This window comes from Macaca nemestrina, chromosome 13, assembly GCF_043159975.1.
Source record: "Macaca nemestrina isolate mMacNem1 chromosome 13, mMacNem.hap1, whole genome shotgun sequence".
Lineage (NCBI taxonomy): Eukaryota > Metazoa > Chordata > Mammalia > Primates > Cercopithecidae > Macaca > Macaca nemestrina.
This window is the reverse complement of record NC_092137.1, coordinates 55,153,288-55,177,978: the sequence shown is the minus strand read 5'-3', so window position 1 is coordinate 55,177,978 and position 24,691 is coordinate 55,153,288. Positions and strand designations below refer to the sequence as shown.

Sequence of the window (24,691 nt, the reverse complement as noted above, 5' to 3'; positions counted from 1 at the left end):
CTAAATGTTAGTAAATGAGTATTATGTAAGTCAGATGAATCTCTTACAAAAGTTATGGTAGGGTCACAAAAATAGCATTTAAAAAATCCCAGTGGGCACATTTCACCAAATAACCAATAAGAGATTCCAATTATGAAGAACACAGATCCGGACTAAAACAATCAAAGTAAATAAGGACTATGATCCTCAAATCTTTGAAGACTTAAATCTTGAAATGTTGTGTTGGAGTTCTAAGCTGATCTCAGAGTTTCTAATTCTCCCAGGGCCATTCCTTGTAAAGTTTCAATAGACTGTTCTTTTCTATTCTGGCAGAAACCAGTTTTCCTAATGATAATGTAGCCGACTATCCCTGGGTATCTGTGTTACGATGGGAGTATTATTGCCTGACAAGCTGAAACCCATGGATGATACCTCCACTTCATTTTCATTCATTTCCAACCCTGCTGCAGAACTGTGCGTTCAAGGCACTGACAGAAGCATTATGATTATTTTGCATTATCACCATTTATTCAACTTTTTAGGTACATATTAATGAACAATGAAATGGGCAAAGAACAGGAAGAAAGAAGAAATAATAGATAAAGCAAAAGACTTGGTTAATGAACTAAACAGGTCACGAACATCCAAATACTTGAAAGTTGGTTCTACAGTTGTTTCAGATTTTCTCTATTTTAAAAATTTATGAAATACTTAAAGCATACAGAAAATTATACAGACTACTGTAGTGTACAAGTGTTGTACCACACAGCTTCAAAACATCTTAACATTACGTCTTTATCACAGTAGAATTTTAAAGAAAATGTTTCTGTAATCCCAGCACTTTGGGAGGCCGAGACGGGTGGATCACAATGTCAGGAGATCGAGACCATCCTGGCTAACACGATGACACCCCGTCTCTACTAAAAAATACAAAAAATTAGCCGGGCATGGTGGCGGGCGCCTGTAGTCCCAGCTACTCGGGAGTCTGAGGCAGGAGAATGGCGTGAACCCGAGAGGCGGAGCTTGCAGTGAGCTGAGATCCGGCCACTGCGCTCCAGCCTGGGTGACAGAGTGAGACTCTGTCTCAAAAAAAAAAAAAAAGAAAGAAAGAAAATGTTTCAGAGTTAAAATTCACTGGGCTGTTTTTCTAAATTTATTTATTTATTTTTATCATTTATTTATTTATTTATTTATTTATTTTAGAGATGGAGTCTCGCTCCGTTGCCCAGGCTGGAGTGCAGTGGTGCGATCTCAGCTCGCTGCAACCTCCACTTCCCAGATTCAAGCAATTCTGCTGCCTTAGCCTCCCAAGTAGCTGGAATTACAGGTGCCCGCCATCATGCCTGGCTAATTTTTTTGTATTTTTAGCAGAGATGGGGCTTCACCATGTTGGCCAGGTTAGTTTCGAACTCCTGACCTCAAGTGATTCACCCACCACAGCCTCCAAAAGTGCTAGGATTACAGGCATGAGCCACCATGCCTGGCCCCACTGGGTTATTCTTTCCAAGATCATCTCTGCTTCTCAGGGTAACCAACACCCTGAATGAGGTATCTGTCATTCCCACGCATTGTTAAAACATTTACTACATATGTATATGGTCATTAACAACACAGAATTTTTTCATGTGCTAAAAGTTTATATAAATGACCATACATTCTATATATCATTCTACAACTTTCTTTTGTCTGCTCAGCATATTTTTGAGATATATCCATACTGATGCAAGTAGCTCTAGTTTAATTTTTTCAAGTTCTTTGAAGTATTCCATTATGTGACTACACCACATTTAACTTAACTCTCCTCATGCTGATCAACATTTAGGCATTGTGTCTCATTTTTGGCTATTACAAACACTGCTAGAACAAACATCCTTGTGCACATGCCTTGGTGCATGTTCTCACCAGCAGTATACGTGGTTTCATTTCCCCTCTTCTCGCCATCAGACTTTTGCCAATCTAAATAGTGTAAAATGGTACTTTACTGTTGTTTTAATTATCATTTCCCTGATTCCTAGTTGTTTATTGGTTATTTGAGATTTGCCTATTTTTCTAGTTTTTTTTTTCCCCTTGCCCTTATCCTTAGGCATTCTTTGTATATTCTAGATATATATCTTTTGTCCATTATAACAATGGCAAGAATTTATGCCTAGTCTATGCCTTGTCTGTAAATTTCATTCATGGTATCCCTTATTGTGCACTAATTTTTAGTTTAACATGTTCTAACTCATCAACCTTTCCTTTGAGTGTTTGTGATTTGTGATCTTGTGACAGAAAACATTCCTTGCCCTGAGGTGGGGGGGGGGCTTTCCAGCAAAAACCAGAAAACCTGCTTTACAAATTCGAAAACAGCCATGACACTTGTCCTGTATTTGCTTCACCTGGTTCAAAATTTTGCTTTTCAGAAACATCCAAGGCCTCCACATGACTTACATGGCATTTTGTAGAACAATCGTTCTCCTGCACCATCATTAGTTTGTAAGTATTTACTATCCAAGGACCAGTCAATGTGCGTGATGAAACTAAGGGACTTGCTGCATTCTCCAATTTTCTTATACCTCTGGGCAACAGCATAGACATCTACTGGGCCATCATTGGATCCCACTGCAAGGTAAGAACCATCTGGAGAAAATTTCATTTCATGAATGACTTCTTTTCGATCTTTGATGTGAACTACTTCTGTCATATCTCTGTAAGAATAAAAAGCAAAATGATAAGCAGCAAATCCACAAGCAGAAAATCCAAGTTTTAAAATATATGTGTCAGAAAAAGAAGTGTGTTGAAAGAGAACCAAACCTGCAGGAATTAAAGGATTAACTTTTGAGGAAATGTATAAAATGGTATTATTTAAGATTTATGGCATTTTAGGAAATAGGAAAATAACAAACTGTTTAAATGATATTTTGGGCTTCCAAAGTAAAAACAAAAAATTTAATAAAGTGCATATTTGTGATGAAGAGAGGTTGATTAATGGGTACAAACCACAGTTTGACAGAAGAAGTAAGATCTAGCATTTGATAGATCAGTGGAGTAACTATAGGTTATAATAATCTATCATATATTTCCAAATTGGAGAAAATAATTCAAATGTCTCTAGCATAAAAAAAATATTTAAAGGGATGGATAGCCCAATTACATTGATCTGATCTTCACAAACTATATGAATGTATGCAATTACATGTACCCTGAAAATATGTGTATTATGTATCAATTTTTAAAGTTTATAAAAGAAATGCATATTTGCTTTCATGTTTAACTACGTATTATTTTTCCCTAAAATTTTTGTTTCAAAAGTTGGGGTTTGTCAAATTGTTTTAAAAATACGCCATGGAGAAAGGTAGAATATATCAAGGTTAACATAAACAAATCATCTTTTTTATACTTTAAGAAACTAGTGACTGTTAAGCTTGATACTTGTCACAAAAAGAGCTAGTCAAAAAAGCAGCTGAAGAAAATTACCTTTTTAAATGTTAAATTGTGATGTAATCATTTAAAACATTTCAGTCATGAATACAGTGAGTCAATGGAATATTTTGTTTTGTTTCTGACCAGATTCTTTTAAGAATTTCTGCTCACATTTGAAAGCTCACTGGGGTTGTTTTCTTCCTACAACTGTGAGACAGGATTATGACGACTAGCAGGTCCCCTGAGCCAGTAAAGATGGCTTCATCAACTCCAAAAAAACTGAATGCATAAAGAATTCCAAATAACCGTTCTACATAACAGTCCCTCATACCTGCTATCATTTATTAATAGCATTATAGTGTACTATAATGTCATAAAATAAGTGCCTGGAAATATGTGTGTGTTTGTGTTAGGAGGCTTGAGAAGTCCATCAAAAAAGAAATCTGGTAGTGAGAATGTAGTATAATAAACTGTGCTAAGACCATTCTCCAATCAAAGCTATGGAGAATTCTCTGTGCAAAGCGGGCAATATTTAATTTACAGCTGTATTTCTTTTCTGTAATTACAAAGCATGCGAGTCCAGAGAACAACAAATGCATTCAGAGGAATTACAAGGGTGGGTCATAATTTTCTCCAGTAAAAATTATATAGGATGTTAGTAAATAGGAAATATTCCATTTTAATATCAATTACGGGTAGAGAAATCTTTTACTAAAGCTCACCTCTAAACATCTGGTGCTGCTGGATGCTGCTTTACTCTTTCTTCCTCTTTTCTTGGCTTACTACAAAGCCCACAGTCTTTTATCTGAAACCCTTGGAATTAGATGTGCTTGGGAATTCATTATTCATTAGATTTTAGAAAGATTCATACACAATATATCATGTAACATCCCCACTGGGGGCTGGGGCAGCAATCTGTATTAAACACAGTAATTTTGCAGCAAGTCACATGATGCATGATTATTCCTACTAAGAGAGTACTAGATTATAAGCAACCTCACATCAGTTTGCTGGGTTAGACTATGCTGCCAAATTATCAAATAATTTTGTATTTTCAGAGTGTTAGGACTTTGGAATTACAGACAGGGAATCATAGATCTACAGTATTCCTACTTGAATGGGTAAATGGATTTTTCCTAAGGTCCTGGCATGTATTAACCAGGAAAATTGTAACATTCAACACAAGAGCATTTCTAAATACCATTTCAACATCAGTACGTGCCTGACTCGGAGAACAATGAAAGAGCCGTCCTTCATGCCCAGGGCCAGCTGAGATCCGTCGGGGCTGAAAGCTACACTGCGAACCGCCTCCTCCATGTTACAGCGGGCGATCAAGGCATGATCGGCCAGGCTCCACAGCCTAGGCACAAGAACGAAGTCAAAACAAAACAAAACCAACTTCCCATGGTCATCGGCCAGCCCAAGGCAAGAAGGCCTGCTCACCACACCAACAGAAACAAGAAAAGACAAGAACTTCACACCACAGCCCTTCATCATGGCCTGTCAGAGAGTCTGGAAAGGTGTTTTAGTGCATCTTTGGGTCATTTTCATTATTTGAAGGAAACCAACACAAATTATAAAATGAGATAACATTTCCAAAGATTTTGAGATTCACAGAACAAAAAAAAAAAAAAAAAAAAAATTAAAGCTGGGCATGATGGCTCATGCCTGTAATCCCAGCACTTTGAGAGGCCATGGCAGGAGGATCACTTGAGCCCAGGAGTTCAAGACTAGTCTGGGCAATATAATGAGACACAGACTCTACAAAAAATGCAAAAATTAACTGGATGTGGTAGTGCATGCCTGCAGTCCCAGGTACTTGGGGGGCACAAGCAGGAGGATCACTTGAGTCCAGAAGTTTAAGGCTGATCCTGCCACTGCACTCCAGCATGGGTGACGTACAAGGCCCTGTTTCCCTCCACCAAAAAAAAACCAATATTACTTCATACAAAATATTACTTTCACTTCGGAAATTAAAAGTTGTCCTTTATGTATACCAAGGGTTGTTCATCACACACACATGTTAAAAAGTACTTATAGGATAAGATGCCATTATTATTAGCTTTTTAAAAAGTACGCACCAAACACAGTGGTTCATGCCTATAATCCCAGCACTTTGGGAGGCCATGGCAGGAAAGATCACTTGAGCTCAGGAGTTCGAGACCAGCCTGAGCAACGTAGTGAGACTCTAGCTCTACAAAAAATTTAAAAAATAGCTGGGTGTAGTGAGGCATGCCTGTAATCCCAGCAACTTGGGAGGCTGAGGTGGGAAAATAGCTTGAGCCTAGGAGTTCGAGGTTGCAGTGAGCTATGATGACACTACTACACTCCGGCCTGGGAAATAAGAGCAAGGCCCTGCCTAAAAAAAAAAAAATCATATATCAATATATATCTCTCTCTCAATATAAATATATATCAACATAAATATATATCTCTCAATATAAATATATATCTACATATCAGTATACATAATCAATGTAACTATACATGTATGTAAATATATAGAAGTGCTTTCCGGTAACAGTTATTTCAGCACACACAGATTGAAATATATGTTGCATTTGTTGGCCTTCCTAGGAAGAAAATGTGTCCGAGATGAAGAAGAGCGAATGATATCCCCGCTGTTGCTCCTCACAAGCTCCCTGGGCGCCCAAGTGAATGGGTCCACTTTTATGGGGGTGGACACTTCACAGGACTCCTGGCCAGTGAGCACCGTCACTGCTGGAGAAGTGGCAAACAAGGGGCAAGTGCAGCTCAAACACAGCTTTCAGCATGCGTTCCCATCTCCACAACACCTAAATCCAGGCACCCCAAAGTGAGTGAACCCGAATGAAACATCTGAAGATACAAATAAGGCTTTACATGTTGGTTGCAATTGTGGTATCTGACTTCCATCAATTAGTGCTTTTCTAAGGATAATCTTCTCTTAACACAAACTAGTGTCTGGCAGACTGAGCTCTGCAACAGATAGACAAGAATAAGTCACACGCAGCACGGTTTCTCTCAAAGCATTCCGCCATCAGAAGGGATGGGGCACATCCCTTATGATGCTGAGCTGCACAGTAAATAGCTTACTAGTCCTTAGGCAGCCTGTACTGTGCAGCCTTGAGCTGAGTACGTTTTTTTTTTTTTTTCTTTTCTTTTTTTTTTTTGAGACGGAGTCTCGGTCTGTCGCCCAGGCTGGAGTGCAGTGGCGCGATCTCGGCTCACTGCAAGCTCCGCTTCCCAGGTTCACGCCATTCTCCCGCCTCAGCCTCCTGAGTAGCTGGGACTACAGGCGCCCACCACCACGCCCAGCAAATTTTTCTGTATTTTTAGTAGAGATGGGGTTTCACCGTGTTAGCGAGGATGGTCTCGATCTCCTGACTTCGTGATCCGCCCGCCTCGGCCTTCCAAAGTGCTGGGATTACAGGCGTGAGCCACTGCACCCAGCCACGTTCTTTTGTTTCTTTTTTTGAGACATAGTCTCGCTCTGTCGTCCAGACTGGAGTGCAGTGGCGCGATCTCGGCTCACCACAAGCTCCGCCTCCCGGGTTCACGCCGTTCTCCTGCCTCAGCCTCCCAAGTAGGTGGGACTACAGGCGCTCACCACCAAGCCCGGCTAATTTTTTTTTTTAGTATTTTTAGTAGAGACGGGGTTTCACCTCGTGATCTGCCCGCCTTGGCTTCCCAAAGTGCTGGGATTACAGGCGTGAGCTACCCTGACCTGCCCAAGCTGAGTAGGTTCTCAATACCTCATCCATTATGCATGATCTCATGCTGTTTCAACCTTGTACTATTTTAAGTAATGTAACCCTTGCTTTACTAGTAAAGAAACCATCACTCAGTAAATGGTACTATCCTTCTAAAGTCACTATGCTCATCTTTCTCCAGAAATTATGACTTTCAGCCTTCCTAAATTTTAATACTTTGTATAAAAATGCATTACAGATTCTAGTCAAATTAATGGCTAAAGAGAATAAGATTCTGGCAGTCAGGGCTCCTCAGGGATGTTTGCAATTCTGAGACTCAACAATTGCTAAAATATAAAAGTGAAGGACTTCCTTGAAATCACTTCTTCTGGATGGGTATGAATGAGTTTCACAGGTGTCTGAATAAGTGGGAAAACTCAAGACTAAGATAAAGAGAAAAACAGAAAAGGAGGAAGTGAGTAAAGTGAAGTATAAACCAAATAACCGTTTATGCCACACAAGGAGACAACAATAGTTGTTTTAGCTGTTCTCACTGATTTTTAGATCAATGAGGTTTTCATGCTTGGTAGAGATGGAAAAAATAGAATGAATGACTACACTAACTGTATTTTAATTAGACTCATAAACATACAGAATAAGGGAGATGGGAAGTAGTGAGCTTTAGTCCAGTTTACATTGTTCTATTTGAGCCATTAAAACCCAGAGGCAGTAGCCATTCAATCGATTGATCAGTCTGTTCCTCTCACACTCTCCCTCTTTCTGGCCTGTTTGTCGTTGATCATATCTAAAGCTCAGCATTAAGTAATAAAATACTGAAATTGGGGTAATATTCTACATCTCAAACCTTTAAGTTGTATGTTCATTCCTTTAATAGGTACAAAAACACTGGAATCATAAGTCATTGTGCTCGTTTTAGCCAGTGCGCTCTCAAAAGAATAAAATGATCCACAGCAAGAAAGCTGGAGGCTCTGAGTAAACTATTTTCTGAGGCCCCATGATTCTTTGACATGATGATGTGGTTCAAAATTTCATCTGAGACTTTAAAAAAAAATAATAGTTTACTCATGTGCTAAAGACAATTTTGAGAATCAGAATTTAAGTTCTAATGATGATGAATGAGAGAGTCTCTAACCAAATAGTACAATCTCCATGCAGCCCCTGCAGAAGACCAAAGGCACGAGGGGACAATATGGTTTCATCACAGATGAGTGTGCTTAGCTCGTAAATCTTCAAATAGAAAGAACTGGAAGCCAGCCTCACCAGTATTCAAGTATTTTTCACTTCTAAAAATCATTTCCATGGTTTAAGATGCAGCCAAGAAAGACAATAGCAGCAGCAAAATGCCAAAAACCCACTTGTTGGGCTAAAGGTCTTAACGTTTCATTTGGAAACTGTGTGGTTCTATTCTGCACTTTACCCTTCTATTAATAAGCAAATTTGGGAAAATAAATCCGTCTCAAGTTAGAGAGGTGACAGCAGTGGGGCCTCACCTGACAGAGCGGTCATCGCTGCCTGTCACAGCCAGAGGTTTCTTGGGGTGCAGGGCCAGAGCCCAGAGCTCACCCTCGCAGTGGCCCTGCAGGATCAACATCGGCTTGTCTCGCTCTCGCACAATCACTTCAAATATCTCACTGTCCTGGGTCCCTGCTAGAAGGCGGTCTGCTTTCCAGCACACGCTCCGGATAGAGAGGCCTGACAAAAATAAGTAAAACAGAAGCAAATCTTCACGCTATTCATACACACACAAAACCTAAAGTAAATGCCCTTTAACCAAGATAGCATCAAATGTGACACATCTTAAGGACTCCTGGAGGCAGAGAATCAACGCTGCCACCATTCTGTGTTATTTTATTATTATTTTTGAGATGGAGTCTTGCTGTCACCCAGACTGTAGTGCAGTGGCGTGATCTCTGCTCTCCACAGCCTCCGCCTCCCGGGTTCATGCCATTCTCCTACCTCAGCCTCCCGAGTAGCGGGGACTACAGGTGCGCACCACCACGCCCAGCTAATTTTTGTATTTTTAGTGGAGATGGGGTTTCACCGTGTTAGCCAGGATGGTCTCGATCTCCTGACCTCATGATCTACCTGCCTCGGCCTCCCAAAGTGCTGGGATTACAGGCATCAGCCATCACGTCTGGCCCATTCTGTGTTATTTTCTTACAAGTGTTGGATGTTTCCTCCACCCCTTGTGATCTAGTCTGTGAAAGAGCGGCTGCTTTTCCTAGACTTAGGATACCTATGTGTTTCTACAGCAGGATTGTTTGTTTTTATTTTTTAGAGACAGGGTCTCACTCTGTTGCCCAGGCTGGAGTATGGTAGCACAATAGCTCACTGAAGCCTCAACTTCCTAGGCTCAAAGTGATCCTCCTGCCTCACCCTCCCAAGTAGCTGGGACTACAGCTGTGCAACACCATGCCTAGGCTAATTTTCTTCTTTTTTGTAGAGATGAGGTCTTGCTCTGTGTTGCCCAGGCTGGCCTTCAACAGTAGAATATATTTTAAATACTATATCTTAAAGTAAGTATAAGATGATAAATTGGTCTTTATGAAAACCTAACCTTCAGAATAATGCCCTTCTGATTTGCTATGAAAGATGAATCAGTTCAACCTTTAGGAATAACACTGTGTTAAAATTATATGTAGGTGATACTACAGAACAGATTATTAACATATTAAACAAGTTTAATACATATTTGATAAGAATCTAGATATATCCTATGGAATAAACAGATGCATCGTGTCTCAGAAATACGCAAATGAAACTCCAATTTCAGTCTCAAAATACCATCAAACATTTATCAATGAAAATACTATTCTTCACCGACTTAATTTATGGAATCTTCTCCAAAAGCCTCTTCTCCAAAAGCATAGTACTCCTTTAAAGTCCACACTTCCATCTCAGTAGTACTATTTCATCCTCCCTAGGCAGGTCCTCACTTGCCTGGTCTCAATCTCTTGGATTTTTTTGCAATCTGTTCCGTTCCTTACCGGGTTTGTTGTTTGTTTAGGCAGCGAATTTTCTAATCTGAATTAGAAATACCGAAGCAGTACCACTTTCCTAACTACTTTAAAACAAGGCCAGGATGTGATGGGCTCCCTGCTGCCTCCCCAGCAGGCACTGTGTCTCTGGGATAGAAAGTACCAGAAGCTCGAGGACCCAGGCTCTACTCCTGCTCTAGGCCCAGCTGGCTAGACACAGGAATGTTTCCTCCTTGCTGGGGACCAGTTTTTCTCCCCTTAAGATGTAGACTATAATTATGGTGACTATGTAACCTGTCATTCCAATTAGAATGCCTTTAAGAGACTCTAAAACTAAATTTACACAATATTTTAAAGTACTTGACTAAGGAATAGCTTTCCTATGTTGAAAGACCTACTAAATAGTTCTATCAAAATATTTTCAATTATAAAAGTCTAAAAACTGTTTACTGCAAAATTAAAAATCTGCGGCAGAGAGATGAATAGGCAGAGTGATGAACAGGCAGAGTATGGAGGATTTTTAGGGCAGGGAAACTATCCTGTGGGATACTATAATGGTAGAGACATGTCATTACACATTTGTCAAAACCCACAGAACGTACACCACCAAGAGCGAACTCTAACGTGAACTACGGCCTCTGGGTGATAATGACATGTCAAGGTAGATTCAACCCCTGGAACAAATATACCACTCTGGTGGGGGACACTGATACTGAGGGAAGCTATGTATGTGTGTTGTGGGTAGGAAGGGGTATATGGTAAGTCTGTATACATTCTCAATTTTGTTCTGAACCTAAACTGCCCTAAAAAACAAAGTCTATTAAAAAAAAAAAAGGCCAGGCCTGGTGGTTCATGCCTGTAATCCCAACACTTTGGGAGGCTGAGGCAGGCAGATCGCTTGAGGCCAGAAGCTTGAGACCAGCCTGGCCAACATGGTGAAACCTCGTCTCTACTAAAAATAGAAAAATTAGCTGGACGTGGTGGCATGCACCTGTATTCCCAGCTACCCAGGTGGCTGAGGCACGAGAATGGCATGAGTCTGGGAGGCGGAGGTTGCAGTGACCTGAGATTGCGCCATTGTACTCCAGCCTGGGCAACAGAGCAAGATTGTCTTTTAAAAAAAAAAAAAAAAAAAAAAAAAACCCAAGACAAATACTAAGCCAGTTGGGATGCTGGGACAACAGAAGGGGTAATTTGGGGTATATGGACACCCTAACTATAATCTTCATCTTAATCACCTCACTGTGGTCTTGAGAGGATCCAATGAGATAATGCATTTATTAAGAGAAAGTAGTTTTTCAAGGCATAAGGCTTTCAACAAATACATGAGATAACTGTCCTTATTCCTTGCTCTGAATTCACTGCTACAGGTCTTGAAATGGCGGGAGAAAGCACACAGGCAGATGCATTATTCCCGCCGGGAGGAGTACAGACACCTTGGCAACACTAGTTCAGGATCAATTACTTGAAATCCTCCACTGCAAACATCAGGATGGGCTTTCAAGGATGGGAAGGGCAGATGTATGGTAAAAGCAGTCAGGATGTCATTGCAAGCTGACAGGGCATGCAGCTCAGCTGCAGAGAACCATACGGCCTTGCTCCCACAATCCTGTTGCCACTGGCTCCCCTCTTTGTCCTGATCTCTTTCCTACCCTTTTTGGGGTTTCATTACCACTCGTGAGTCAACATATTCCCGTTTCCTCCCCGGTGTTTTTCTCAGTTCCTGCAGGGGATTGGCAGGAGGGGCTGAATTAGTTGTCTCCCCAGCAGGCCTTGCATCATCTAGTTTTATTACACAAAGGGTTTAATGCTTTGCTCTTCGCCATCATCAGGAAAGGAGAGTCAGTGGTATTTCAACATCAGCAAAAAACAATCTACTTTTACTGTATTTATTGTCTGCTTCCTCTCAGTAGAATAGAAAGGTCTGTGAAGAGAGTTTTATCAGTTTTATTTACTGCTATATCCTCAGTATCTGGGCACAGTGACTGTCACGTTGTAGACACTCAATAAAGAATTACTGAGCAAATGAAATAAAACATCAGAATCAAACATTTGAGTCCTTGGAGATGCCAAGAAATAAAAGATACTACCCCTGTTACTCAGTAAGAACATTCAAAGAAGGGATATATTCATTCCTTTATTCCAGAAATTTTCATTCAGCACTACTCTGTGCCTGACACTGGAGCTTAACAGTGAACAAGACAGGCTCCTGCCCTAATGAAGATTACATTTTAAAAAGGGCCAAACATATGTAAGCAGATATCCATGCATCAAAAACCAACTAAAGTGATGCAAATGTGTATGTGTACCTATATACACATACACTGTATACACACATAGACACATACATTACATCTAAGTGATATGTTATATATTTTAACTGTCATTAAATATTCAGATCATAGCCCTTTTATAATGCCATTGATTGTTTTAAAGACAATGGCCCTTTTACAGGCAGGCCTGGAATCCATGGATTCACTGTAAGCATGAACACACCCATTCTCCCAAGGCCTCCAACAGCATGTCTGGTCTCTCAAGGCCAAATGACTTGAATTCCTCCCTAGGACCCGAAGCTTTATTTGGTCAAGCATACATTTATGCTTTATTACAGAAAGGGTTTAATGCTGTACTCTTCAGCATTATCAGGAAGGAAAGAGTTAATGATATTCCTACATGAGCAAAAACTAAATAAACTACTTTTTTACTGTATTTATTGTCCTGCTATTTTTTAACCTTATTTGGGGGAACAAATTCATCAAGGAAAAAAGATTATTATAACCACCCATGACTTGGAATTAAATGTTGACATTCAATATATAGCTATATATCCTCTCTTGTAAACAAGTTTAAGAGGCTCAGAAACAAAGACGAACCTTCCAACTCAGTCCAGACTAATGAACCAGTCAAGTCACACGGCACTCAGTGTTTTTCAGACCACATCCAGGGAGCTCTTGCATTCCTCAGAGGAGTGCCAGGGTCCTGGCAAGGAGAGAGCCAGGAAATTGGACAGCAAGAGGCGGGAGTCTGAGGAGCCCACTGCTGTATTTCCCTCGGCACCTCACCATCTCCGATTTCATTTGAAAAAGGGTTCATTTGAAAAAGGGTTCCACTGAACTAACCAACATAAGGGCGAAGCTTAGCAAGGATTATTTCTGGCTACATATGGGTGGAAGGGAAGAGAACCAGAGAAGGAGTTGCTACATTTTCATTGCTTGCAATATCAACTTTATGAGCTGTGAACATTTTCTCTCAGAAAGCAACGGGGTCTCTCCATAAGTACTCAGTTCTTTAAACACATCAATTGTCTTTTGTCACATCAGACAAGTCAACCTCACGGGATATGTCCACGAGGCGATATGTACAATACCAGGTCACTCTCATTCCTAAGATAACCATTTTAAAAAGGAAGACATCGGTGGGTCAAAAGCCATATTCATGTTTCCTAATAACATCCCATTTCCACCCTTTTTAAACCTAATTGTTCTTCCACATGCAAGAGTGGTAAAGAGAACCACACAGTCTCTTCTGGGAACCTTCTGGTGAGACCTTGGTGAATGGCACAAAGTTCTGGCATTAATTCAATTCTCCTGTCTATCCAGGCTTAGGTTTTTACTTCTGACACAAACCCAGAGAACAGAAAGGTAATCATGATGTCCCAGTTGGGCTGGCCAAGGCAACGAAGCTGTCTTATACTCCCTTATATTCTGCTCTGGGAGTCAGAGAAACATAAGCTAGTATTTGGAATATGGTTACAAACCCAACAGTAGTTAAGAGAAACAGGAGAAACCATCCTAATCATTTAAAACCACAGAAGTTCTCTTTTCTGGAGAAATACACATCATTGTTACTTTTGATGGTATGAACTGAAGGCGTTTTACCACACAGATGAGGTGTCCACATTTGGACACCATGCCCTGTGCCACTTGTGATGAGAAACGTGGAACTTGGGCCTGTGCTTGGTACAGAGAGTCAGCAGATGGCAGTAGAGAGCAAACCACCCATCTAAACCAAAAAATCCTTTAATGCCAAGAGCAAATTCTCACCAGTCCGTGGCCCTGATTTTATATTCAGACCAGAGAATATAGACAGCATCCTTTCAAACCCCTCTGCTATAGTCCTGAAGCTTGGCCATGGGGAGCTCTAGTCTGTATCAAATCAGACCTCATTACTAAGGGACATTGCTTATTTTCTACCACGAGTTTATTTTCAACAGTTAAAGATATGAACTGGATTTATATACCAGCCCTTCCCAGCTGTGTGACATGGTAAGATATTTAGTCATTCATATTGCTAGTTCCTCCATCTGTAAAGTGGAGATATTAGCACTCACACTTCATAGCATTGTGAGAACTCAATGCAACAACACTTGAGCCAGTGTCTGGCACTGAGGAATGAATCAATATGTTATGCTATTATTTTAACCCACAGGGTTTTGTGCCAGGATCTTTTTAAGTTTACATCTCAACACAGAACAACTTGCTGTACGTGCGGTCACATCCGAGCCCTGTAAGGTGGCAGTGCCAGGAACTATGAAGTGCCCCATGGACCTTTCCTAGAGTCTTACTCTGCCTTATGTTACAACTTAGTTTTTGTCATTTGCTATAATTTTGATCTGCTGCCACTGCAGACTCGCAGAGGAAAAGGCTATGTTCCAGTACACAAAGAGAACAAATCATTTGGGGAAGAAAATGGCCTTTTCTCCCAATTATTTGGTCCAAAAGGGGAAAACTGAAAGCAGGGAGAGACTAGTACTTAATAGTGTTCTTAAAACCCGTGTTCCAAGGCCTGATATGGTAAAGGGCCAGGCACAGTTGTTCCCAACCCTCGGTGTACACCAGAATCCACAGAGAGAGCATTTAAAAGATACAGACGCTTGCGCCCCTCCCAGATATTCCTCCCAGTTGGTCTGGAGCAGACCAAGACTTCATTACTTTTAATTCCCCAGGGCTGAGAACCACCGCCTGCTCAAGCCGTTCTCCAGCTAGTATGTTCTCGCATGTCAGACTGTTGAAAATTCAGAGTGCCCCGCAGGTCCCCAGCTGATTCTAACGCCGTGGTTCGTCAGTCACATGCTGACAAACTCTACCCCACTGGATGGGAAAGCCCAAGGACGATGAACAAATGATGACGAAGACAGTGTCATCTCCAAGAAGTTGACTTTAACAAGCAAGCCCTGCAGGTGGGCAGTAAGGATCCTCACCAACATAACCGAGCCCCGTGCCCGTGAATGCTTGTGCGTGCTTAGAAGGTGGTGTCATCATTAACCCCATGGACATCGCCGGGCCCTCGATGGGGCTAGTAAATACATGCTGAACTGATGAGGAAATGACAGTATAGAAAGTTTGTGTTACTTGCCTCAAGTCACAGAGCAAGCAAGCAATAGGGGAAAAAAAATGAGGATTCAGGCAGTACAAGTGTGGCATTAATACCCTTCCCCACAAAGTTATTTCCTGTCTCTGTGAATGTATGCCCCGGACATAGTACTGAAGGTGAAACAAGACAAGGTTGTAGCTGTCCCCTATAAACCTAACTTTATTAAGGATGCAAAACCAGGGAATGCCTTGAGTGCGAAAGGTAAAAGGTAGTAAGAACAAGAGAGAGAGGAACAGTAATTTCACCCAGACTTAAGAGGGAGTATTGCGAGAGGATGTGGAAAAGACAGCAGAGGCCTTCAAAGCCCCCTGCCCTTGCAGCCCCTCAGGAAGGGGTGGCTGAGTCCACGTAGGGAGCCTGGAGCCTGGGCACAGGAGCTCTAGGCCTTGTGGGGGCTTCTGATGTTCTAACGGTAATGCTGAAGACAGACTTTGGAAATGTGAAAGAAATGCAGGAGGAAAGACATACATCTCCCCAGGGATTCATAAACACCGATGATTTCAGAGCCCGGAACCAAACAGAAGTGTGGGGCCCCTTGCTAAAAAATGATTAAGAATTCCAAGGAAGTGACAGCAAAGCATGCAACCAACCACAGGGCCCTCGTGAGCATGGGGCCCGTGTGACTGCCCAGATCTCAGCCTGAGAAGCCTCCCTGCAGGGGACCCCCAGGGGAGTTTGAGGATTAAATGGGATCCTGTGTGTAGAGCATGTACCACAAAGGCCACCACAGAGTGGGCATTCAGCACTGGTCCTGAGCTGGAAGAGTCGCAGGGCTGGGGCTGCAGGTCATCCTCGGTGCGGACTGCCTATGACCTGCTGCTCCTGTTCACAAAGGCTCCCTGCCTGAGAATCTCCAGCAGAATTCATATGGAAGGTTTCTTTTTACAAAATCTCTGCTTATTTCAAAACCCACTCCACAGGATTCAAAATCCTATAGCCACAGGAACTGTGAAAGATCCACAAAGCCCAGTGAGACATCAGAAGATGAGAACACACAGCCAAGCCCATGGCCTTCCACCCAGGGAGGGAACCCATCCAGGCTAGCTTTTACATAAGGCTGGCTCAGGAGGGGTATTTACAGAGGAATTACTACACAGCAAGCCAGGCCAGCAGCCCAGACACCATGTCACACATGGAACCTGAGCACACAACGCCACCACGTCTCCTGGCTGCCAATCCATCTCCAGCTCCTGAGGCACGGGCCTCTGCAGTGTTCCTCCACCTTCTCAGCAGAACAGTGAGGCTGAAGGACATGCCCAAAGAAAAGCAGTGGGCACACAGGGAGAGCTGTGACAGTCGCAAGGAATCAAGAGGTGAGTAATGGAGCCACCTGCGGGACCGGAGAATAGGATGTGCTTATTTTGCTTCTATCGTAAACAAGGGTGTTCTCAGGTTTGAGAGTTGGTCTTTTGGATGTTCTCTGCAAGGGTTCTTGACAACAATACTATCAACATTTGGGGCCGGGTAATTCTTTGTTGTGGTGACTCTCCTGTCCATTGTAATACTTTTAGCAACATCCCTGGCCTCTATCCACAGATGCCAGTCGCAACTCTGCAGTTGCGACAATCAAAAATGTCTCCAGACAATGTCAAATGTCCAAAAATCACTCCTGGTTGAGAGCTGCGAGACTATCTGACCATCACGGTACTCTGAGGAATAAAAACAGTAATAAGCATGAACACTGCGGAACCACCACCTGGGCTCCCACCTCCGATCCTATACCGCCCCAGTCTGCTCTCTGCTCTGGGGCAGGAGAACTAAGTGGAGATCCGATCATGCCACATGCCTCCCTAAACCTCTAAGACCTCCTGTAGCTGGCCCTTGGAGTGCAAGCTTACGGTGTCACAGGTTGACACAAAGAAACCAAGTTATCTGCTCCTTCTGCGTCCTCATCACTTGCGCTCTTCCACAAGGCTCCACCCTCCAGTCCTACGACACTTTTCATTTACCTGACAGCTACTTCCAGGACTCCAGCACACACTAGGCACATCCTAAGTGGGTGGGAGGCATCAGTGAACAAAGATCCTTACCTTTATGGAAACAGACAATAGCTAAGAATGTAACACAGAAATTATACTGTATGTTACAAGGGAAAGGTAGACCCGAGAGAAGGGGATTTGGAATACTTGGAGTGGTGGAGGCAGAATGAGTTGCAATTCTAGAAGAGGTCATCAGCACAGGCTTTATTTGAGCAAAGGTTTGAAGGAGAGGAGGGAAGTAGTCATGCAGATTCTAGGCAAGAGTGTCACAGGCAGAGGGAGAAGGCTGGGAGGGCAGAGAGGGGAAGGAGCAGACAGGGCAAAGCAGAGCAATGGGGAGCGGTGGTGGGCTGCCATAAGGACTTTGACTCTGGGTAAGATGAATCATTGCAGGGTTTTGAGGAAAGCAGTAATGTGATCTGGCTCACGTAAAGTTCAGACAATCCCTCTAGCTGCTGTGCAGAGGATGGTGGTCGAAGAAGGAATGCAAGTTATAAAGCAACTGCAGTATTCTATGTGAAAAACGGCGGTGGCCCAGACCAGGGAAGGGGCAGTGAAGATAGTGACAAGTCTAAGCAGGGCATCTCATGTCCTGGAATTTCGGCCTCTAATTCTTGCTCAGTGATTCACCTAATGCAGGATCTTTCTGGATTCGGACTTTATAGTCCATTAGACACAGCAACAACTCAACAAATATGTGTTGGTAGTTAAAACAAAACCCACAGAATTCCCCCCACCTCCACCCACACCTTAAATGTAATCATGACTGAAGCATACTTTTCAGGACTTCCTACTCAGTTCCTAGGCATGTATCTGGCACTTAGATGTTTAATAAATGTTTACTGAGTGGACAAATAAGTAAATAATACATCTTATACCATGTGAATAATTACTGTATTCCTTTAGTCAGAATCATTTATAACCATTAACTCAATGGTGTTTTATTATCCTAGAAGTAATTCATTTTGGTTGATGGATTTTAAGAATTTTTGGCTTTTCTTGCCACCGCTATAAGTTACTTAAGCTTCATTATTTTACCCAGATCATAAATGTGCTTTAAAAGTGATCAGACTCAGCATGCACTGTCATGAAGTTTGGTGTGAGGTATGAGTGAGTGACCTCAGTTTACAATTAGCTTGATGCTAATGACCCTGGGCCTCATTCTACCATCCATGAAGTCCGGGAGTTCCCCCCATCCCCCGCCGCCGCCTTACATCCAGGGTCTGTCCCAACTTGAAAATTCCAGAAGTTTATATTCACTAAGATGTATATTGGAGGACAACAACCCCATATAGCTGAAATCCTTTGGTGCCAGATGCATTTTGGAATTCAGAAAAATTTGGATTTTGTACTTGTAATATATCCAGCAGACACTAAGGCAGCACCTTGAAATTAAATACTTCTGTAACAAAATATATAAAAACACCCAATAGCCTCATAATGGGTCAAGTTTTGCTGCCACATTAGTTATTTTAAAAATCTTCTGGTAATCTGAACTTTTTGGCTTTCAGAATTGCTGATGAAGGATCCTGGGGGAATTAGGTTGTTGGTTTCTATCATCTTGTGTTGTTGCTAGAGAAACCTGTTCAAACACCCAGTCAGCAAAAATCCAGTAACTCACAAAACATGCACAAGTCACTGGTGCAAGTAAAACGCTATAATTCCCTTCACTGAGGGATGGCCCCCCTTATCATGTGAGGGACATTTTCTTTGACTAAGCCTTGGGGAGAAGGGAGGGAGCCGGAGAATCAGATCTGACACTAACCAATTCTTGATGTGAATGTGACCCATCTCCAAGCCGATTCACACTCAGCCTAAAGTGGGGTTAATTGTTTTTACTTTAAGTCAAGTGTCCTAATTAGCTCAAGCTACTACAAAGACGTAAAAGAATTAACAATGTCACTTTATTACAAAGCCATGTCATCATTTTTTTCTGAGCTTAGTAACCATCTTGGTTCATCTTAAAACTTCTTTCTTGATGGTTAACAGCTAATAGTTATTAGAAGATGCAAATGTATGCCAATCTTGCAAAGATTTGCATTAAACAACTTGGAAATTGTCAGATTCATTTTGTAAATCATCTAGACATCTACAGGAGGAGCAACACAAGTCTTTACAGGTGGTACACTAAGTGTGATCTTTATAAATACCCTCAGATTCCTAAGCACTAGTAAGTAGCAATTTCTTAATTTTCGCTAATGCTTTTAAATGTATAGAACATAGAAAATTACCCATACCATGTCATGGGAACTGGGCTATGGCCATGATTAATTCTCTGGTTAAATTTGCTTAGAAAACTATTTGGCTGTTTGAGTAAGATGAAAAATCACTACATTTCCATTGAAATAAATTCGAGTGTCACTGTTTTACAAATAGCAAAAACACAGAAGAAAGCTCATTTATATCAAGATAGTTCTTATAAAAATAAAACTGTCATGTCCAAACTGAGAGCAAGGAAGCTTCATGTCCAAACTGAGGGCAAGGAAGTCTAACGCTGCTCTGCCTGAATCTGTTCCTTTCAAATATACTTGGTTTGTTTGAGGCAAAGAGAGGTGGAGCAGAAAGCCAAGTCTTCTTTGAGGGAAGGGATGAGAGGGTGGCGGGGGGTGGGGAGGACACCTGACCATCTTCTGTCCACTCTGCTTTCTTTTGTTCCTTTCCCACCCTCTTTCCTTCCCTTTTCCCTCCCTCTTATTTGCTCAGCTCTCTGCTAATGTTCAAAGGACCAAGGGTATGGTATTGCCTGGCTGAAGGGGAAGCTACGCCAGAAAGCTATTTACATCTTGATTACTTTTATTTCCTCAAATCCTATGTATTTTAAATCCTATACTTGTGCTGGGTCACTCTACTTCACTTTGGATTCGGGGCACACCTCCACATGCCTTGGAGAGGCTGCCCCATCACAGGATGGCCCCGGCAGCCGGCCTCCAAGACCACAGGAGGGCCGGTTCTGAGAGTCTCTCCCTGCTCGGAGCTGCGGAAAATGGCCCTGGAACTCCACATCCTCCTTCCTTGCTTCAGTGGAATAATGGCCTGGCTGATTATTCACCAAGGCCTGGCTGAGCGTGACAGAGTGCCTTAGAGGAGGATTTAGAGCAAGTTTCCCCACATGGCCCTGTCCATGCAGGCTCCAGAACTCCCTAAGTTGGGAGCAATGGGTGGGCCAGACTTTAGCTGTTACCAGTAACTCAAACCAGGAGCCTTTTCTTCTTTTGATGCTACATGTATATTGTTTTTTCACTGGGGCTGGAATGAAGGCCAGCAACTCTTTTGATGCTTGATGATACACAGTGGCCTTTTGTGACAATGTTGCCCAAGCCAGGGGGAGGGGATAATTTTAGGTGGGTGTTCCAAGGGCAAAAATTAGATCCCAGCATAGTAAACTCACGTTACAAATATTAGTTTACAGTGAAGTTTTAAAAAGATACATTAATCAGTTTAAAGTAAAATACTAAGCAATTAAGAGTACTGGTGGTCAGCAGCAATTCTAAAAGTGAAGACGTCATCTAGAGCATCCACACTGCGGGGCTGCGTGCTAAGCAGTGCCATCTCCACTCTCCTAGGAGCTCCATCCCAGCCCCCATGCCCTCTCTGACTCCCTTGGACTCAAACTGGAACATGATCTATACCATCCTTTAAAAGCAGTCTGTTTCTCCCCACAAAACGCAGGCTACTGCCTTATCAGTAAGTCATCTAAGATGCACACCAATCCCTGATAAACGCCAAGCCCAGGCACCACAGGGCACATCCTATGAGGTGCAGGCTTGTTTCGGGTTCCCAGTGTCCACTGTGTACCACCCACATCTGCTTTCATCTTGGCAAGGATGGGGTGGGAATCTGAGACTGATGTCCAACAGAGGGCATCGCTGACTGTCCTAACTGTAGACGCGAGGTGGCTGTGGGGCCCATGTGATCAGGACAACACCTGGTTACATAGATACTCATTCAGAACTGGTCCCTGAACTCTCCCAGGAGAGCCAGGCTCAAGGACTCAGTATTGGGCAGAAAAGTATAGCAGGGTAAACCAATAGCTTCTTCGCTGACCCCTATGCTTTAAAATGTATACCTTAATTATGTGATACATTTTTTAGATTAAATGGAGTAACTGCCAAATAAGAGTCATGAATCCTGGCTGGTGCTCTCCAATGTTTAAGCAGTTTATGGTTACTAATCCCATCTGGCAAGTTGACTCCACTCTCTAAGTATATGTTTTGGTTTCTGGTTTACCTTGAAAGATACACCAAGAAGCTTCATGGTTCAAGGTCAAACACTTTTGGCTACTGTACTTAAAAAAAATGCTCTTACGGGTACTTACCTGCTTATATCTGTTTGTTATGTTTTTTCTGGATCAAGTTTCCCTGGCCCACACTCTATGGCAGAGAACTTAAGGACTTTGATCTCCTTGTCCCTACATTGAGGTAGACACCAAATTCCACAGCTTCCTATGCCAACCTCTGTGCCCAGTATTCAGATATGTGTGCACACCAGCATCCTGAGCCTCTATGAGAAGACAACAGTCCAATCCTGGATTAGTTGACTTAAATGCACATTTTTGTTTCACAGATACATAAAGCAGCTGGCCTCCAGGTATAAACAGGAAGTACAATATCCAGCTCATTTCCCTGTTGCTCAACTGTTGGAAAAGTTTTACTGAAAACAACACTATTTAAGGATGGCCTGAAGGATACGCAGTCTACACTGTCTTCTCCCAGTCCTCTGAAATCTACCCAAGGCCAGCAGAGAGCACCGCGCACTGCCACACGATCTGGCCTACGAAACAACCTCTGTGGCAGCATCGCCATCAGGTCACAAGCGGGGGCTTCATGAGGAACAACCCAGGAGAAACAGCTCGTTTCAGGCCTGTTGAGGACTTTGAGCCCTGTGTCACCGGGTCTTCTCTACAAGATGCTCAGGAAATCTCTCCCTCATCTCGGCACTGAAAAAGATTCCCCTTCATGAGAACGATGGGTAAGTTTTCATCCTGTGGACCTCCACGGCTCACAGTATCATGTACCCCTCCCTTGGCGCTGGCTCTGCGGCCCACCTGTGGGGAGTCAGAACCTCCCAACCTGTGCTTAGCATATTAACAACGCTACGACTTCCTCTTGTCTTTCCTATTTACATTTTCCACTTTAATCTTTCTCGGCTGTAAATTCTTTATCTGCCAAAAGGTAACAGTCCTATCATGAGAATTTTAAAAGATGTATCATTCTGATATACACTCTATATACTGTGAGAATAGCTAACAATTTGAGTGCTAAGTGTACTTTGCAAGTATATTTAGTCCTCATCCTAAGCATTTCACAAGTATATTTAATCCTCATACAACCATGGGAGGCTGGTGCTAGTATTATCTCCCTTTTATAGATGGGGAAATAGATGCCCCGAGATTTGAGACTGCCGTTCAATTTCTTAACTCTCTCACAGGGAAAAAGAATTTGAACCCACACCACATGACTGAGCCCATGCCCTTAATCCCTACTACTATAGTGTCTACTACTTTAAATCTATCTTAAAAAAATAAATTTGTCACATTTCTCCTCTCATTTGTTTTCAGAGGCTGGGCACATTCACTCTTACGATAACCAACTTGTCTAGAATTTCTCGGTTTTGTCACTGACAATCCCATCTCCTAAGAAACCTCAGCAACTTCATCAGAATGCTTATTTTGGCTGCAGCATTGCTGGTTCATACAGATGCATTTGTGCAAATTAGGAAAAAGGACATCCATTTACTTTTAACATACTTTTGCTTATATTCAATATATTTATATAAACTGCCTTTTAAAAATGGGGTACAAAGAAACAAATACGAATACAGAACTTCACATTATATTTCACATCCAGAGTTACAGGTAAGTTTAACACATATATTACCTTTATATCCTTGTTCTGTCTCCCTGAGATCAATTTTGGTTATTGGTTTGAAATCAGTGTCCCATAGTCGTATACACCCATCTCGCCCACCAGTGGCAAAGCCTTCTTCACAAGCATACATGCTAAAGATTCCAGCCTGTTGATTAAAATAGGTAATACTCAATGCTGCAACCATCCTAAGTATGATGACTAGATACAGTTGAATGTTGATTTAAAAACATAACAAGGCAAAAACAAAAATAAAACCCCCTTGTTCTCTATTGAAATGCTGACAATAGACCAAATAGCCATTTATGATACTGTTCATCTCAGCTACATTTAAAAAAATCATAATAATCAAAGCAAACTAGTTTAAGTGCTCTTTTACCACTACTAAAAAGATGGCAGTTTTAAAAAAATTCAAAAATATAATTAATGCAGGTATGGGAATCAAATTCTTTTATGTGATAAGTGGCCCTTAGAGAGAAAAGACAACTATGGAGGTGTTTCATGGAAGTTGCTGCCTAAAATAATTAAGTAGAGATAAGAGGCTAGGAACATAAACACTTTCATAGGCACAAAAGTGCCCAAAATGTACCTCAGTGAGCTCACAAAGCTATCACTTGAACCTAACTGAAAATGTAAATTGCACTTGTGTTAGCTTGTTAAGCATCGTTTGAAGATTTTCACATGGGAAATAGTTTTAGTAATTTAAAGATGCTCCTCCACAGGAAAATACTTTATTTGGTTTGTTCAAGAGTGCTGCAAGAATATAATGTTGACATAAGATCCAGTATAAAAAGAAATTAGGTTACTAAGGCAGCTGCTTTTATGAATGAGGACAAATACTGACCTATTATTTTAAGAGCTGTTTCATAATTAGTGAAGCCAAGAAAATTCACCTGCAACATATAGTGAAAGATCTGAAATGTCATAGCTCTAAAAGTTGCTTAAACTTTTCTTCATATTAAGGGTATAGGGAATCAGTTTGGAGGCAATAAGCTAAAGGTTTATCATTTCCAGTAATATCATTACCCAATTTCCATTCACTATGATAGGCTTTGCCTTTCACATCATCTTCTCATTTGTAGGGACAATTTTATCATCTGTAGATACAAAAATGTAGTCATTTTCATATGTGTCAAAAAAGAGGGCAGAGTGGTAAGAAGTTCGTCCTTGTTCTTACAGAGCAGACCACCAGAAGATATGTGGTTATCAATGGTTTCTGATTGTACCTTAAGAGCTCAAGACACTGGTGTGAAGGTAACACCCTGCACCTCAACGTAAAGAATGAGGACAATCTATCTCATCAACCAGTGTAAGAGCAATAGTTATCTACACCTTTCCTGTTCAAACTATGGGTCACTGATGAGCAGTGGCGACATCATCCTAGACCTATGGAGCCAGAATCTGCATTTTAACATGATCCTCCA

General features: G+C 41.8%; 1 protein-coding gene and 1 non-coding gene across 11 annotated transcripts in view; both read right to left on the bottom strand.

Annotated features, from left to right (window-relative positions):
- The window catches only part of LOC105465044 (EMAP like 6), a 257,059-nt gene that overhangs the window by 121,263 nt on the left and 111,105 nt on the right, over window positions 1-24,691 (bottom strand). For 8 of the 10 annotated variants that reach the window (XR_011611730.1, XR_011611731.1, XM_011713242.3 and 5 more), the window contains 4 exons: window positions 23,280-23,415; window positions 8,564-8,765; window positions 4,604-4,741; window positions 2,410-2,666 (listed from right to left, as the gene is read on the bottom strand). Coding sequence is in view for 8 of the 10 variants with exons in the window: in XM_011713242.3 (XP_011711544.2) it covers window positions 2,410-2,666; window positions 4,604-4,741; window positions 8,564-8,765; window positions 23,280-23,415 (733 nt within the window). In the remaining 2 variants the exon portion in view is untranslated. Of the gene's footprint in view, window positions 1-2,409; window positions 2,667-4,103; window positions 4,574-4,603; window positions 4,742-8,563; window positions 8,766-23,279; window positions 23,416-24,691 lie in introns of those variants that run through there. The other 2 variants (XM_071076694.1, XM_071076698.1) reach the window with 2 other exon arrangements.
- On the bottom strand, window positions 2,278-2,339 carry LOC112423727 (U7 small nuclear RNA). The gene has a single exon (XR_003014288.1). It is a non-coding gene; the product is annotated as a U7 small nuclear RNA (small nuclear RNA).